This window comes from Dysidea avara, chromosome 12 (genome assembly GCF_963678975.1).
Source record: "Dysidea avara chromosome 12, odDysAvar1.4, whole genome shotgun sequence".
Taxonomy (NCBI): Eukaryota; Metazoa; Porifera; class Demospongiae; order Dictyoceratida; family Dysideidae; genus Dysidea; species Dysidea avara.
Window position 1 is genome coordinate 6,751,951 of NC_089283.1, and position 17,558 is coordinate 6,769,508.

A 17,558-nucleotide genomic window follows, 5' to 3' on the forward strand; every position below is an offset into this window, starting at 1 on the left:
GGTGAAAATTTCAGAAAGTAGACCAACTACGCCAATGTGCTTCTAGTACATCATTAACCATTAATATACTACTACCATACTGCCATGAATTGGTCTCTCTCTGCTTTTAGTGTCAACAAAACACAGGCCAAAACTAAGCAAGTTTTACCTCGCGTTTTTCCACCACCACGAATACACCGAACAACTTCCTAGTGGCAGTACAGTAGTCGCCTATCAATGGAGAATTAGGAACTAGAAGCACAAGAGCGTAGTTAGTATAGTTTCTGAAATAATGGCCATGAAGTGTGCCATGTCCCTACACAAGACGAAACATTCCGCTGCGATACCAGGAAGTAGACTAGCTACGAGGTCATGCTTCTAGTATGTTATTACACATTCACAGGTGGTTACCTCATAGTCGCGAATTGGCTGCTCCTGTTCCAGGTATGGTAGAAAGAAGGAAAATGCAATTTTTTTGTATTGCACCATTGCGCTTCTATCCACACGTCTTAAATAAACGCCGCACTTGTTTCAAATAAACGCCACGTTTGTGACGTCACGTGAATACGCTCTATTGGAGCGCCACGAGTTTACTCAAGTCACAGTTGAGTTTACTTCACCTCAGATTTGTTGAAACTTGAAACCGGTTGGAACTGTGTTTCGAAATGAAACCATGTTGTCAGGAGCAAGGCAGAGAGTGGTATATTTATTTATTGATTAGCAAACACCCGACAGAGTTTTTACGCTCAGTAAATAAATGTACATGCATGGTACGTACACATAAGTGCCTAGTAAGTTACAATAATGATTAGTACTAAGTTACAATAAGTGCTAAGTTACAATAGGTGTTAGGCTACAATTAGTGCTAAATTACAGTATAACAGATATTTAAGTACTGCAAGTTAGTTTGATCCGTGCTGGGCGAGTTATGGCTGCCGCATAATGTTATAATACTGATTATTATTATAATAATTGCAGGACTCTGAAAGAGTATACGTGCAATATAGTATGTAGTTAAGTTAAGTAGTTAATTAAGTATAAAAAGAATTATAAATTATAATTTGTTTAAGAAATCAGTAGCAGATCTACGGAATGCTTCAAAGGAATCCAAATTAACAACTGAGTCAGGTGAACTATACACTGTTAAAATGAAAAGTAACCACAACTCTCAAGGAGTTCCCAGTGTAGGGAGGATTTAACACCCCTGGAGAGTAACCATTACTCCAAAGGAGTAACTGGGGAGTAACACATGCTCTGAAGGTGGTGTCACTTACTCTTCAGAGTAATGGTTATTCTCTTCAGAGTGTTGGTTACTCTCCATGGGGTGTTAAATCCTCCCTACACTGGGAACTCTCAGAGTGGTGGTTACTCTTTATTTTTAACAGTGTATTCCACAATCTGACAGTAGCTGGGAAGAAACTGAATTTGTGTACATCAATTCTTGAAAAAGGTGTTTGATATCTTCTATTGTGCCCTCTAGTAACAGTGTCGATGAGAGATATCTCATAGGGTAGTTCTAGTGCGACAGAACCTTACAATATCTTATAAAACATCATCAGTCTACTTACTTGTCTTCTAACCTCCAAGCTACACCATTTAAGCTCATTCAAGATACTGGTAACACTACTTGAAAAATCATAATCAGACACCACAAATCTGGCAGCACATCGCTGAACACTTTCAAGCTTCTCAATGTTAGTCTTAGTATATGGTGCCCAAACTATTGATGCGTATTCTAGTATTGGTCTCACATACAAGAAATAGGCTTGGCTTCGTATTTGAGAATTACAATGATATAGATTATGCTTAAGAAGCGCCAATACACTATTAGCTTTTCTGCAAATAGTGGTAATCTGTTTGTTAAAGTTCATCTTAGAGTCCAATATCACACCAAGGTATTTTGCATGACTAACCATGATATGAGTCACTTGTAATTGTAATTGACACCTTTAGGTAATGATTGTTATTGTAAGGTTACATGTACTTGTAGAGAGATCAGTAGTGAGATATACCATAGATTATGATTATGATTAATATGATAAATTAATTGGAAGGCAGCAAAATGCTGATTACATCATGGATAGTGGAAGCCGCTTCGCGCCTCTACTATCTATGATTACATCCAATGAAAAAGAAGAGATTTTGGGGATATTTACAGTTAACTAGCTAAGAGTGTGTGCATTTATTACAAAGTCTTTGTCATAGCATAAGGAGGGTAGATTCTTCCATTCTTTAATAGTTCTGTAAAAATAATTCATTTGGTATTTGGTGGTGTTGGCTGCTGGCACGCCTGGCAGTACGAGTTTGAGTGGGTGGTATTGTCTTGTGCTGGTGGATTGTGGCAGAAAGTAATTGGGTATTTGTAATGCTGGCTCCTACTGGTGAGTAATTCTGTGAAATCTAGATGCTCACCCTTTACGTCTCTGTTCCAGTGAGGTCCAATTAAGATTGTCTAGCATTGTTGTTACACCACTCTGAAAACTGTAATCTGACTGTACCCATCTCGCTGCTCGCCTCTGAACCATTTCAAGTTTGTAAATTATGTTTTGTTGGTGTGGATCCCAGACTTGAGTGGTATATTCAAGAATTGGTCGCACAAGTGTTGTGTAAGCGTCTGATTTTACTTTACTGCTACATTTACTTGATTTTCTTTTCTTTTGGCTAGGCGTTACTCAGAGGATAACTAATGAGATTAGTAACTTCGTTACTTGTAGTAATAATATTATGTAATATTAGACTTGTTATAGTAACTATATTACTTAGGTAACATGTTACATTTGTAAGTAAAGTAACTTGAGTTATATTACCTGTTTTTATAGCGTATTTCGTTATATTACTTAGTTACCACAAAAGTAATAATATTACGTAACGTGTTACTCATCTATAAAATAAGAAATTGTACTATTTTATGTAGTTGAAATTCCCTTACAGTTTTAATGGAATCCCTTCGTATTGCTAGGTTTTATTTCAACTGAGTCTTACAAGTTAGCACATTTAGCAGAAAATGTTAATGAGGCTTTATCATCCTTAAAGCCACTCACAAAATTGTTGGGTTTGACTAACTGATTTGCATCTTATTATTATTAAAGCTTATCAGTGACCAGCACCGATATAGCTAATTCTAAAGAACCCTTTGAAATCCTCCTGGATCTGCCTCTGTAGGAGTGGATCCAGGGGAGTTTCAAAAGGTTCTGGGCAGATCCAAGGGGGTTTCAAAGGGTTCTTTAGACTTAACTACTTGATAAGCTGTTGACAAGTTTTTAAACTCAAGTCAGCTAATCATTGGAAGAAACTGGTTATAGCGACAAAGCAATTATTTACCTCTCTTTACTGCAAAATCACTTGAAACTGCTACCCCAGTATCTTACTGTTTTAGAGCTACTACATACAGCTACGTCTAACTGTTTCTGTTACAATGGTAAAGATGTAATAATGAAACTTTGCTGGAAAGCGATTATTTGCTCTGAAATATTTCTACAGTTGCCTAGCCAATTAAAATCACCCGCACGCTATTAAAGAGAAAGCTAATGGGCAAACAGAAGACAACAGTTACAAAGTGCAACTATGCGTAGTTATAAACTGTGCAGTGTGAAGAAATTGGGGCAAGTAAGTTTCAATTTTTATGTTCAAAGTGTGATACTCTAGTAAAGCAGTCACTAGCTATTCTAATAAAACAGTCACAATTCTTATGTCATCAGTTCAAAATTATAAGGTTTAGGTAGTGCTCTTTAAAATCAAATATGCAGATTTTATTTCAGAATGCTAGGTTGGCTATTGTATAGCACAGCATGCTTTAAAAAGTATACATTTTGTTAAAGATGCAACTATCAAAAGTGCTCCTACTAGATTCAAACCTAGGAGGTTAAAAAATTCATAGAGAATATCCAATTAGAGTGCTAAAATGTATGTGCACTTCATTTATCCATCTATACCAACCAGAATTATGCAAATGAATAATATATGACTGGATTTGCAAAAAGGCGTCTTCCACACACATCCAATTTACCAACTTTGTCAACTCAAAACTTCAGATTGGAAAAAGGCTATTGACTTGAAATTTGGTCAGTAGTGAGCATCAACCAAGCTTAGTGAATTCAAATTATATATTTCTTGAGCACCCAGTTATGGTCTTCTGAGTTAATAGAATTTGATGTGTGTGGAAGACCCCTTTTCGCAAATCCAGTCACATATATAACTTGTGTACTACTGCAGTATGTGCATTAAATTTTATTAACTTATACAAAACTTGCGTTTGGCCTGTGTTGGAATATAGAAATGTTATTTGGGGACCTCAACACATTTTGGATTAACAAGAACAAGTTGAGAAAGCACAGGGAAGAGCAACCAAGCTAGTTCAAGACCTTCAGTATTGCACATATGATACTCACCTTGCTGAGTTAGACTTATACCTTCATTGAAATACTGGAGACAACATGGGGACATGATAATGATTTACCAACTTTTGAACAATAATCTCAATGTAGATGCTTCAGATTTGTTAATCAGTAATAATTCATCCATAACTAGGAATCATAATTTCAAATTATTTAAACCACATACTTAAAGATCTTCATTTTTACCATAAGAGCTATCAATGACTGGAACAACATGTAGTCATGTAGTGTGCCCTCGTTAAATGATTTCAAAAATTTACTTGACTGTAGATTTGTTGTACAATTATAGTTATAGTTTTTGCTCTGTAATTAATATGTAACTATTTTTTGTAAAGATCAGGCTTTACAGGCTCTCTGAGCCTTTTTTACCTGTTACAATACTAATACTGGAGTTTCATCCTTCTCTTAAAGGAATAAACTGCTTTATTCTTGCCTTCCCCCAGCCCCCTAACAGTGCCTCCTACTCTCAAATACACCTATAAATGTCCTATATGTTCATCTCCCTTATGAGAGATAAAAATTGATGTAGACCAAACACATCACACCTAAGTGCAATCTTTAGTACGTATCACAACCACTTTATGCCATCCAAGTGCTAACTATACAAACCATGCAAGCTAACCCTAACATCACGATTGCTTAATAAGCTAGCAGTGGTGAATGGCTTATGAGTTGTTCATAGCTTACAAAATTAAGGTTGACAGGCCAGAGATAGTTACAGTGCGATGCATGTGCATGTAAATCTGGCCTGTCAACCTTGATTTTGTGATCGAGATACTGACCGGTATGTTACATTCACATACAGTATTTGAATGTCATTCTCCTGTGTGGTAATTGTATTATATTGTCTCTGGCTCACATAATACAATTTGTGCCTAACCCTAACATTAATTATAATGAAGTGTGCTTTGCACGCAAATATGGAGTCACATGCAGTGCACACTTTTGGCCCCAAAATGTGTACTGCATGTGACACTGTTTTTGTGTGCAAAGATATACACTTAATATTTTGAATTCCTGTTATGGTACTATAGATTGCTATAAAGTATAGGCTTGCCCTTTCTATGCTATGCGTTCACCTAGTAGAAGTATTCTGTATTCCATTGCACACCCCATACACTCTGACTTCCACACATGAAGGGCTTTTGAGCATGATGAACTCATTTCCTACCTTACTTTTGGGAAGCACAAGAAGTCATGTTTGGTGTACATGTTGTGACTAGGATAACATTACACTGTCACAAATATGTATGATGGTATGTGGTGATATCATGATGGTATTTACACATCTGACTGGAGTTCCTTTCTTCCTAGGTGATGTACAAATACAGTCTGGTATGTGAATTATGATCCTATGTACTTCATTTCATGGCTTGACTTTTGTAAGGACAACACATAATGTGAAATGTAAAGTATATACATAGTTATAAGTGCATGCGTGCATACACACTACTGGCAGCACTCTTGCCTTTTCTGGCTATAGGCATAATGCATAATGACAGGTGCTGACAAGCAACAAATCAAGTGATCAGCAATTCAGCATGTTAATAGATATATGGTTAACTGCATGTATGAGGATGCAGGGTTCTATAAAATCAAAATGATTCAATGCCACTCAGTGAGGTTTGCCAGTGTGCAGCATTTTTTTAGCCTAGCATGCATATCTATTTTAATACCACATGACCATAATTATAGCTATACTCAGTTTTCTGCATTCACCCAGGATCACAATGTGAGACTGATACGCTGTATGGCCGCAGCAAGAATAAACACATATATATGTGCTTGTTGCCAGCTATGGCTATGTATAATAGAAAACCACCTACAGTATAGTTATGTGGTTAGCATGCTAGGTAACATTTACATGTATACCACTATGTCACCGGAATTCTCATGAAATTCCAGCGAGCTATATAGTTTACATATAAAATGGCACATGTTGCCATCTGACCCTCAACACAAGATATTAACTTAAACCTATTAAAGAACCTGATAAAGAACCTATTAAAGAACCTATTATCAGATATGACCATATCTATGATATGAATTTACAGCGGCTATTATACCTATAGTCTTGTAGTTATTCCTAGTTAGGTATAATAGCTAGCAATAGCTATATTATATACGTAGCTGATAGCCTCGTGCCACGCCTATCGACTATATTTTACGAGAGTCTCAGTTATCAGTTATGACGCTGAATTATTACACATTGATCTCGCTATGCATCAGTGTAACTGAGCTAGCTCAGTATAGTCTACGTAGTTATAGGAACATTAAATAATTTATTTATATGTATATAGACTATACACTGCATGCATGCACCACAATACGTATATGGGCGCATGTGCCATATATAGAAGCAGCACTCAACAACCTCTTTCAACTGAATGTTGTGGTCAACTTGGCACTGAAAACGCGAATCAATTCCGAGATCAATTCAATATAGCTACTGAGCTATATAGCTACTGACTCTGACTACCAGAACTGATCAGAGGTAGATATTTAGTATAGCTATACGTGGTTGTACGTGTATTCGTGTGATATGTTGTTGTACTTGTTTTACAGCTAGAACTAGCGGTTAGCATACTTCGGCCTGATGGGTTATACCGCGGTCGATTCACGGAGCAATGGGCGCGTTATTTTACCAGTTTCAAAGTCGGTTTCACGTTTTAGTTACATGTTTCTTACACAGGCTTTAAGCTAGTCTTGCGTGGCCAGCAACGTTGAAACCGGGTCACTACTGCTGACCCGGATGACCCACTGACCCGGATGTGACCCGGATTGACCCGGATGTGACCCGGATTAATTAAAGCCGAGACGTGTTTCGGCTAGTCTCGAGCGAGCGAACGAGTCTACATTTTGAGCGTTCGATTCGTGTCGAGTAAATATTGCAACTTCAGCCTATTTGTAGGTTGAAGACCAAAAAAAAAAAAAAAAAAAAAGGTCTTCACCTACTGACAATAGCTACCCTCGCGTATGTTGGTAATGCGATAAGTGGGCGTGGCTCACGAAAGAGCTACGCGATAGCGTTTAGAAGTTTCCACGTCGTCAAACGAACAATTTCGTTTCTCACGTGATCCAATCCGGGTCAGACCCGGATAAATTGTACACCGGGTCAGGGATGACCCGGAGAAAATGTGACCCGGATGACCCGACCCGGTTTCAACGCTGGTGGCCAGACCACTTTTTCTCCCACGGCGGCGCCTATCGATTAGAGATCAGCAGGCGCTTATACCATGTAGTCTCTAATCGATAAGCTCCGTGGGAGAAAAAGCGGTTTGACTACCTTTAAGTCTTCACAGGTCACTGTGATAGTGGGATAGTAGCTATTCACAGATTTAAACCGTTTATTTACCATGCTAAGTTTAATGTTATTAAATGTACTGTAGCTACAATGCTCGACAAGCGAGTGTAGGACATTGATGCATGGCTTTGTGCATATTGTAGCTAATCACTTAAAATTTTGCAGTGTTGTGTAGTTAACTAATTATGCCGTCTGGTAATTTGTTGCACAATTTCTGGATAAAAGAAATATTTGAATTAGTGATCTTGTAAATAATGATTGCTAGAATCCGTTAGTCAATGAGCCGGTTGCTTCTCAGGTTAGGTTAATTCCTGATGAGAAAGTTTCCTCAAGGTTACGGGATACCGTAGACCCATGTGTACACTATATAGCTATCATTTTTTTTTGATTTAGGGTTTTGATTTTTCTTAACCCAATGTTACCAAATATTTATGCATTCTTAACTTCTTATTAATTGACATGGAATTCAAATGTTGTTATGGAAACATGCATGCCAAATAGTGAAAACTATGAACCAAAAGAACCATGAGAACTTACTAACAATTCTAAGTTTTGAAGAACATCACTTGTGAGGGACTGACAAGAGGATTTGTGAATAATGTGTCTAGTTGCTGAAATATCGCAACAAAGTGGTCTGAAACAAGACACTAGTATTGTGGTCATGAAATTAATTTTTAAATTCATATCACAAGCACTAGAAACATTATTTCTTAGAAATGGCTCCATCAGGACCTAGACAAGAAGCTAAACTAGTAGTTTGTTTATACAAAATGTTAACGATTTGTTTGACAGTCCAGATTTTTGGTTCAGGAAAACGATAGCGTCATTATTGAGCAAAACTACTCATGCGCTTACAGGTGCGCCAGTTGCTAAGTGTGTTGTTTCTATGTTATCTTGTAATGTTACATGTGTTTTCTTGTACCTTGTAACTGTCCTGTCAGCACACTATTATTCTCCCAACAATTTAAGCCCATTACCAACTGATACACAACACAACAACACCAAGCCTGCCTTAATTACGGCATAAAACTTGAGTTGACAATTGCTCACTATCCTGTAACCTTAACAAGATATTGTTAACAATACATCATTGCCAGCCTTAAGGTTACGGGATACTGAGCGACTGTCAAACAAAAATTTTATTACGTAATTAAGGCGGGCTTGGTGTTGTTGTGTTGTGTATCAGCTGGTAACAGGCTTAAATTGTTGGAAGAATCATAGCATGCTGACTGGACAGGTACAAGGTACAAGAAAACACATGTAACAGTACAAGATAACATAGATACAACACACTTAGCAACTGGCGCACCTGTAAGCGCATGCGTAGTTTTGCTGACTAATGGCGATATTTTCCTGAACCAAAAATCAGGATTGTCAAACTAGTTGTTAACATTTTGTATAAACAGACTACTAGTTTGGCTTCTTGTCTAGGTCCTGACGGAGCCATTTGTTAGAAATAATGTTTATAGTGCTTGTGATATCAATTTAAAAATTAATTTTGTGATCACAGTGTCTTGCTTTAGGCCATATTGTAGTCATATTTCAGCAGCTATACACATTATTCACAAATCCTCTTGTCAGTCCCTCACAAGTGATGTTCTTCAAACCTTAGAATTGTTAGTAAGTTCTCATGGTTCTTCATTGGTCTGATTTTTGGTTCATAGTTTTCACTAATTGGCATGGGGACAACTCATGTTTCCATAACAACATTTGAATTCCATGTCGATTAATGAGAAGTTAAGAATGTATAAATATTTGATAACAATGTATTAAGAAAAATCAAACCCCTAATCATGAAAAATGATTGATAGTGTACATGTGGGTTTACAGTATCCCGTAACCTTAATTAAGCTGTCCTTTAAGCATTGACCAGTGCGTATCATGTGAGTGACCCAGTAGCTACGTTATTATACACATGGACCTTGATGCTTTCCTTGCACTTTTTCTAGTTTATCAATGTTAGCTACTCATATGGTAATTAAACTACACTGCCAATATCGATTGCACTAATGTAAGATAGCATCTTTCTCTTAATGTCACACTGTCTCAAGTTATGTTGTAGAAATTCTCGGACAATATTCGCTGTAATTGTATATGAAATTAACAAGGAATTTGCAAGAAACTATGTTATCAATATAAACTCCCAAATACTTGCAATTGGCTCGTGGAACTCAGGTATTACAATACTACAAAGCAATGCATATGTATATATATATATCAGATTTTTCTTAAAAGACAGACAGAATATCTTCTCTAATGAGTCAGCAAAATTACTCGGGCCCTTAGTTGTGCCCCTACAGTACTTGAAACTTTACTGACTATCTGAAACCTCCAGCCAACTATGGTTAAGGCTATAATACAGGTTGATTTCTTTACTGTTCAATTTTGCCTCAGTTGGCTCAAGACATACCAACCACAGCATCCACGTGCAGTGTATGGATCATGGACTTTCCTTTGTCCTAACTATGAGTCCTATTTTCTTTCTCCACTATATATATATACCGTAATTTTGCTTTTTTTTTCATTGTAAAAATAATTTTCATATGCAAAATTTGTATGAAAATTTCTTTCACGAAAATTTTTATACAAGATTGAACTACTCTAATAGAGCAGTCATTCACGTAAATCATGCAAAAATATTCAAAAATTTTTATCATGAAAAGTTTTTACACGAAAATAAAGCAAATTACAGTATACAACATTCATTAATGGTGACAGAAGATGACTTTAGTGTAGCTGGACACGGGCGTCAGAGTAGGTGCGACCAGTGAGGCCAGAGCCTCACCACTTTTTTGCAGAAATAAAAAAAAACCTGCAGACTTAATAAAGCTAAAACTAAAAGCAGTGAACATGGAATACTTAACATATATTTAATGTCAACAATTTACAGAAAAAACACTTATATAACCTGTTTTTCACTCAGAACAGCTTCATGTCGACTTCATCTGCATTAAGTGCCTCTAAAACAATTATAGTTATGTTTAGATTTGGTTTTGGGTCTACTTTGGAAGCATTCCTTACAGTTAAAATATCTCTTATTGATAAATGCACAGGTACATTTTGATCACTGACCAGTTTTATCATTGAACACTTTTCAGCTCAGCTAGCTAATTAGCTGGCATCTTTCACACAGTGCTCCAACCCCAAAACTTCCTTCAAATAACATCTCAGAGAGTGCAGTTTCAAACATTTCCTGAGGGCATGCTCCCCACATCCCCCTAGACTGAGCCTTATCACTTTCACTTTTACTCTGACACCCATGCAGCTGCATGGCAATCATTAGAAAGCTGAAATGAAGCAGAATGGTCACTTTGTTTTCCAAAAGTGATAGTTAGAGCAATTTTTGAAGTCGCTCAATAGATTTTAATGTTTTTCTTAGATGAAGGTATGCTTGCTACTGGTTCCTCAGTCACAAACTATGTTACAAAAAAGTAAACAAACAATTAGTGCAAGGAAAAACTAGAGATTTTATAATTGAGTGGGAATCACAGTAACAAAAAGCAGTGAGACAGTAGTCTGGTCATCTCACCTACAATTATATAGTTATATAGGTACATACGTACTAGTGGACATTTAGTCCCTACTATAGGCTGTATGTACATGACTGAAGTGGTACACTAGTATAGCTGTAGGTGTAGATGACCTACCTTTGTTTCATTGCTCAAATATACAATTGTAGTGATTGTTTTGATTGTTTTAAAGCATTTTATTTTTTGTCAGCTGATTGTGTTATATGTATACCCACACCTTGACCCACACTAGCATTATCACATTCCATGAAATATAGCTGAGTTTTGACCATTACATATATTTGAAGTCTCTCAGCAGCTAGGGAATATCAATTTCACCTTGAAAAATCCCAGTTATGGTCGTAACCAAAGAATGGTTCCACATCAGATCCACTAAGTATCACAAGTGACATATCTCAAGGAGCTTTGTTATGTGGCCAAAGGTATTCTATTCCATCTTGGAGAATAATTATTATGCTGTTTGTGCTTGGATCTTTCATACCCAACATAACATTCATACATACAGTGTATATATTATTGTGCACAATTGAATGTTTAGTATCAATTTGTTTTGTTTTTTACATTGCAGAGATGGTAAAAAAACAAAGACAAAACATAGATCTTACTTTAAACATACATGGTAATCGACAATCATACACTGCTGGATGCACCATTACAGGAACTGTGGTTCTGAACCTTTCCAAAGAGATGATACCAATACACAATATCAGTGTGGTTTTCTCAGGGAATGCAAATGTTAGCTTCAGTATAAATATTCATCGTCAATCAAGGCGCTTTACCAATCCAATTAACTTATGTACTGTAATGCAGAAAGTGTTTGACAACCATGGCCAACAAGTCGCTAATGGTTTATCTGCTGGTGTTTATGAGTTTCCCTTTGGGTTTCAAATTCCTACTAATATACCATTGCCATCATCTTTTGAAATAAAACATGATAACCACATACAATATTCACTATTCGCTGGTATCTCACAGTCAGGTCCATTTGATTTTACTTACAAATCAGCAATAAAAATTATTGAATTCACTGAAATTGTTGGCATAAACACTCCTGATCTAACATCTCCACATTCAATCACGTCACAAAAGGTAGTACGCTCTTTCTTTCGATTACCCAGATCAATTTTTCTGTCAGTTGGAATACAAAGGAAGGGATACTGTCTTGGAGAATCAATTGCCATCAATGCTACAGCTGAAAATCATAGTAACAAAAGGATTGTTGCTTTAAGAGCCAGTTTGACACAAATGGTGGTTACTGTAGGCACTGCTAGATACAGACCCTCACTACTTTCATCCATGCTCACTGTACCTGGAAAGAAAATCCGATTGATGGTTTTCAACCAAAACGACTATCCTTCAACAACAGTAGTGGGAGAATTTTCACATTGGAATAATGTGTTGCTGCCTATTCCTTCAAAGTCCATATTACCAACTGCTTCAAGCTGTCAAGTAATAAAGATTTCATACACTCTGAATGTAACTCTTGTTCTTCGCAAAACTAAAGATATTTCTTTAAGTATACCAATTACTATTGGAAATATTCCATTAAGAGGTCAACCCACAATGCCACAGCTTCCTACAAATTCAGATACTCCCATCATTGTGAGTCAGACATCATATTATGATTATCCAAGATATCTTAGATCTGGTTTTGGTGGAGGTGGTTTTGGTGGGGGTGGTTTTGGTGGGGGTGGTGCTTGTGGTGGTGGTGGTGGTTGCAGATAACATTGTTAACACATTGCGATAATTGTATAGCTACTTCATTCTTCTTACATATCTATCTGTCTGTATTCACTATATAGTTATGCACACTGTAGATACATGCATATTATGGATTGTATAATTGCATTCAAGACTTAATTATAGTTGCTATCAGATCAATAATGATGTAAGCACATTTTTCTCTTGTGCATGTATTGTAATACTTTTATAAGTCAGTCATGCAGTCTTGTCCAGCATGTCTTTGTACTCATCTGTATTGCATCACGTATACTAAAGATTGATAGCAAGTTTTTAAAAACCATTCGCCCTTGAGACGGCTCTCTTTGAGGTAGGCCCCCATGCTTCTTCATAAACTAAGGTCCACCACTGTCTTTTATGTACTAAATTTTTTCTCCTTTCTGCACCTTTTCAAACATCCTTAATTAAATGGGCTGTAGGGCCAAGTGTCCTACAGACCTTCTGCTGTAAAGACTTTATAAATGAATTTTAAAATGTGGCGTGCTTAGCAATGTAAAGATATAAGTATGAAACCATGTATTTACAAAGTTGGGGAAACACTTTGTGGACTTAGGAATGGTTTGACAATAGAATAATTTATTTCATTTGGGTTTGTCTGATGAATACCATTGAAATGCAGTCTGTAACTCTGTACTGATCATATTACACATGTGATAAACAATGGAAATGAAAGGTTTTCATGGGGTTCTCACTTATCTTATTTTAGGAAATTTTCCTTATGATAATACATAATAAGGCATGAAAGCTATCAGAGTCCAAATTAATGTATGGCTTAAACTTAGTGATGCTGTTCCAAATACTGTATGTCAATCATGCATGCAATGGCAGGTGGCATAATTCAATCATTATGTTTACACTACAACAAGTAGTGTTTCTTATACTCAGATATGCTTTAGCAAAGAAATAATTAAAGAGAACTGAACTGTGACTTCCTAAAAATAATTCTGTGGTCATTTCAGCTCACTTTCAACTGTTAATTGTTCTGGCTATTACTCAAGTTGAACAATGAATAACAGTACACAGAATGTATCATCGTACTGTAGTAGCTATGTATGATGCAAAAATTGTTACTTTTAAAAGCATGATTACTATATAATTACTATGTAGCTAACTGTTGTAGTTACTACTGTAACTTAGTTACTATGGTACATAACTTAATATTACTTTTTGCTGGTAATATATGTGATGAAAAGTAAAAAAAAACAAAAAAAACAATGATTGTAGACTATTATACTTTATCAGCACACTTCTAAATTCACCATGATCACCACAAAACTAATACTCTGTTGTGTACAATACCTTTAAGTAATCATACAGTATAGATCTTAATAGTTTGCACTGATTTTCTCACAAAAAGTGTTTTCCAGAAACCAGCCTCACAATACCTTCATGGGGTGTAACTAATCACTGGACTGGATTACTGGACTGGACTACTGGACTGACATATTTTTGGTTTTTACACATTCTGAGGTTGGTTTTATTGAGTCTTGCTAGCCAAGGGCCTTCAGAAAATTTGCAATCTGCTACTAAAATGAACAGTGTGAGGAGTGGAGTAAGCAAAAACTGACTTCTGACTACTTGTTATGCTTTACAGCATTTATACACTTCTTAGTGTTGTGTTTTGGAGATTATAATATATAGTAAACCAAAAATCATTCTATATTTGTGCTACCTCAGTATGATACAATGCATCCTTGAACTACATGGCTCAGACCCCTGGGACACAACCTATCCTTCCTAGGACAATCTATTGTAGCTAAATTCTTTCCTACATGTAACATACAAACTCATTGCATAGCTGTAGGGTTATTCTGCTATCATGATTAGTTCTTACATGTGCTGGTTGGCATACTATAATAATTATGTGACCAATTGTATTAGCATTGTACAAGCTTGCTACTATCTCCAAGACTTTATTGTTGGCTAGCCATAACTAGCACATTCCCTGCACCATACTGATAAGGAGTATAGGTATATGTACTGTAGAAGAGCATAATAAATAGAAGTGAAATCAGTTTTTACTTACTCCACTCCTCAAACTGTTCGTTTTAGTAGCAGACTGCAAGTTTTCTGAAGGCCCTTGGCTAGCAAGACTCAATAAAACCAACCTCAGAATGTGTAAAAACCAAAAAAATGTCAGTCCAGTAGTCCAGTCGAGTGATTAGTTACACCCACCTTCATGGCACCTTGGCAGCATTGGTTATTGGTTAGGTATAACCAAGAGTTAAAAATAATCATTATCAACTCGTGTTATGTTTCTAATAGCTAGGTTTCTACAAAAATTGTTGTTTACAAAAATTGTTATTTATTCAGTGGAATTTTCTGTTCACTGAGTAACTGACTTCAGACAAGCATTTCTCACTGTTAGACATTGCTTCAGCCCAACAGATGCTGGAATACGTGTGACATCATCATGGACTTACTTTTGTCTACCATTGTTTCTCAGTGCAAGGTGACAAGGAAATTTAAAAAAAATTTAGGGACCAAACTGAAAGTAGAGAAACAAGGGGGTGATATACATTTAGTTCCTAATTCAGCCCATAGAAGTAGGGATTACATGTCCATTACTGGCATTAGTATATCTCGTATCTATCCATCTGATTACATTATTGTACCACTTTTAAGATTTTATAACACATCATTCAGATCAGTAGTGCATGTATATGCAATAGTATAATATTGCAATCTGCAAGCAAAAATATCTACAAACAGTATTAGATGTGTACGTTCTCTCTTGGCCGGTGTCTGTAAAACATGTATGTTAGTCTTGTTTTGTTCTCACCAACACAGTTTTGGCGACATTTTCTTGCCTTTTGAAAACAACTTACCATGTGCTACAATAGAGACCTCTGGTTTATAGACATCTGGTTTTGAGGTGTATATGTATAATGTACAATGTACAATTAATCCACACCTGTTGTGTATGTGTCTACAGGGCTCAACCCAGAATGTTACGCTGGGAGGGGGGGAAGTAAGGTTCTAGGGGGTCCGGGGGCATGCTCCCCCAGGTGTAAATATATTCAATTTGGGTGAAATTTTATCGTGATGCCATTGAATATTGACCATTCGATTACACAACTTTGGGATCAAGTAAACCTTTCCATTTCTAAAGGCTTTAGGTATAAACCTGGGGGGAACAATAGCTAACCCAGGGGGACCTGTGACACCCCCAGATTAACCCCTGGGCTAATGTGGCTAGAAGTAGTTATGACTTTTAGTATGAAAGTTTGCCCTCAAAACCATACACTTGCAAACTTTGGGAAACACTTGGTCGGTTAAGGAATGTTTTGAGAATATATTATTTTGTATGGGTTTGTCTGAGTGCCATTAAAATGCAGTCTAAGTCATCTGATCATAATCACCTCACATCATGATACACTTGATAACCAATTGAAATGGAAGACTTTATATGGAAGTCACACTTCTTATTTTACTTTTGGGAAACTTAGTATGTATAGTATAAGGAATGAATGCTGTTAGAGTAATGGCCTATATACATGTATGTTGTTAAGTTATTCTGTTTAAAATATGTACTATAGTAGTTATTGTAGCTATGTGAAAATGATAGTAAATGTGCAACAATTATTGCAACAAGTAGAGTTTCTGTCTACTGGCATTCTTTCTACCCTTTATAAACAAGGACATTTCTCACTCCTTTCAAAACTTAGCTATACATTATCATCAAGTGTAATGCACAGTCATGTTCTGCTCTTTGTACAACCTAAAGTGGACAAATCTAAAGAATGCTGACTGGTGGTCAGATAATGAAAATTGTTGCATGCGTATGTTCCACATTTGCAAAAGAGAATACATTACCTATACCCAACATTGTGTTATCTTATACATATAACATGTAGATTAATAGAAGCTGGTGTGACAGACAAGTACTCCTTTAACTGTAGTTATAATCTATAATTATATTTCAGAAGTCTCAGTCTCACATATCAATGCATGGTGTTAGGCCTGCATGGTTTCCTAGAGTTGCAGTTTACATAATATGCCTCATGGTTGCAGAGTAGTGAATGCAACCATAAAGCAGTTAGCGACTATATAGCTGAATTGTATTCTGAGTCCTTCAGCTATATATCCGGCTACTATATAACTTTGTCCTGTTATTAGAGCATTGATGAATGTGGATAATTAGGCTTTATGTTAATGTTGGCTAATATGTAGTATTGATAGATTATTTCAATCACAAAATTAATTGGTGCAAGGAAATAGCTAAACTCATAAATATTATAATATAGCTAATTTTGTAAATGATTTTTTTAAGAAAAAGAGTGGTGGGCTGTTCTAGTGGAGTAGCTAAGTGGTGGCAGTGCATACATGCCTGCAGGCACAATATGCAGCTATATGTTATAGCTATAAGATGCACACGATCAAAATAATGTAGCTAACAGCCATGTGCATGCGTTGTCATGCTGGAGAGAGAATTATAAGTGTAATAATAATTACTGTGCAAAAGAGATATACATGTGGCACCTGCAACATTACAAATGTGCATGTGTGTTGCGGGCATGCGTGCATGTGTGAATGCCATAGATAGTATAGTCATGCATGGTATGACTATACTATATCTATGTGAATGCATACATCAATTGGATCATCCTG

At 36.4% G+C, this 17,558-nt stretch overlaps 1 protein-coding gene across 2 annotated transcripts; it reads left to right on the forward strand.

Annotated features, from left to right (window-relative positions):
• The first annotated feature begins 589 nt into the window (after positions 1–589).
• LOC136241150 (arrestin domain-containing protein 3-like) lies at positions 590–13,217 on the forward strand. 2 transcript variants are annotated; one of them, XM_066032324.1, is made up of 2 exons: positions 590–770; positions 11,776–13,217. In XM_066032324.1, exon 2 carries the CDS (start codon positions 11,778–11,780, stop codon positions 12,930–12,932), a length of 1,155 nt encoding a protein of 384 aa, XP_065888396.1. In that variant the 5' UTR covers positions 590–770; positions 11,776–11,777; the 3' UTR covers positions 12,933–13,217. The 2 variants fall into 2 exon arrangements, with proteins under 2 accessions (XP_065888396.1, XP_065888395.1); XM_066032323.1 differs by lacking the exon at positions 590–770 and adding an exon at positions 6,717–6,867 and having other exon boundaries at positions 11,776–13,214.
• The last annotated feature ends 4,341 nt before the right edge of the window (positions 13,218–17,558 follow it).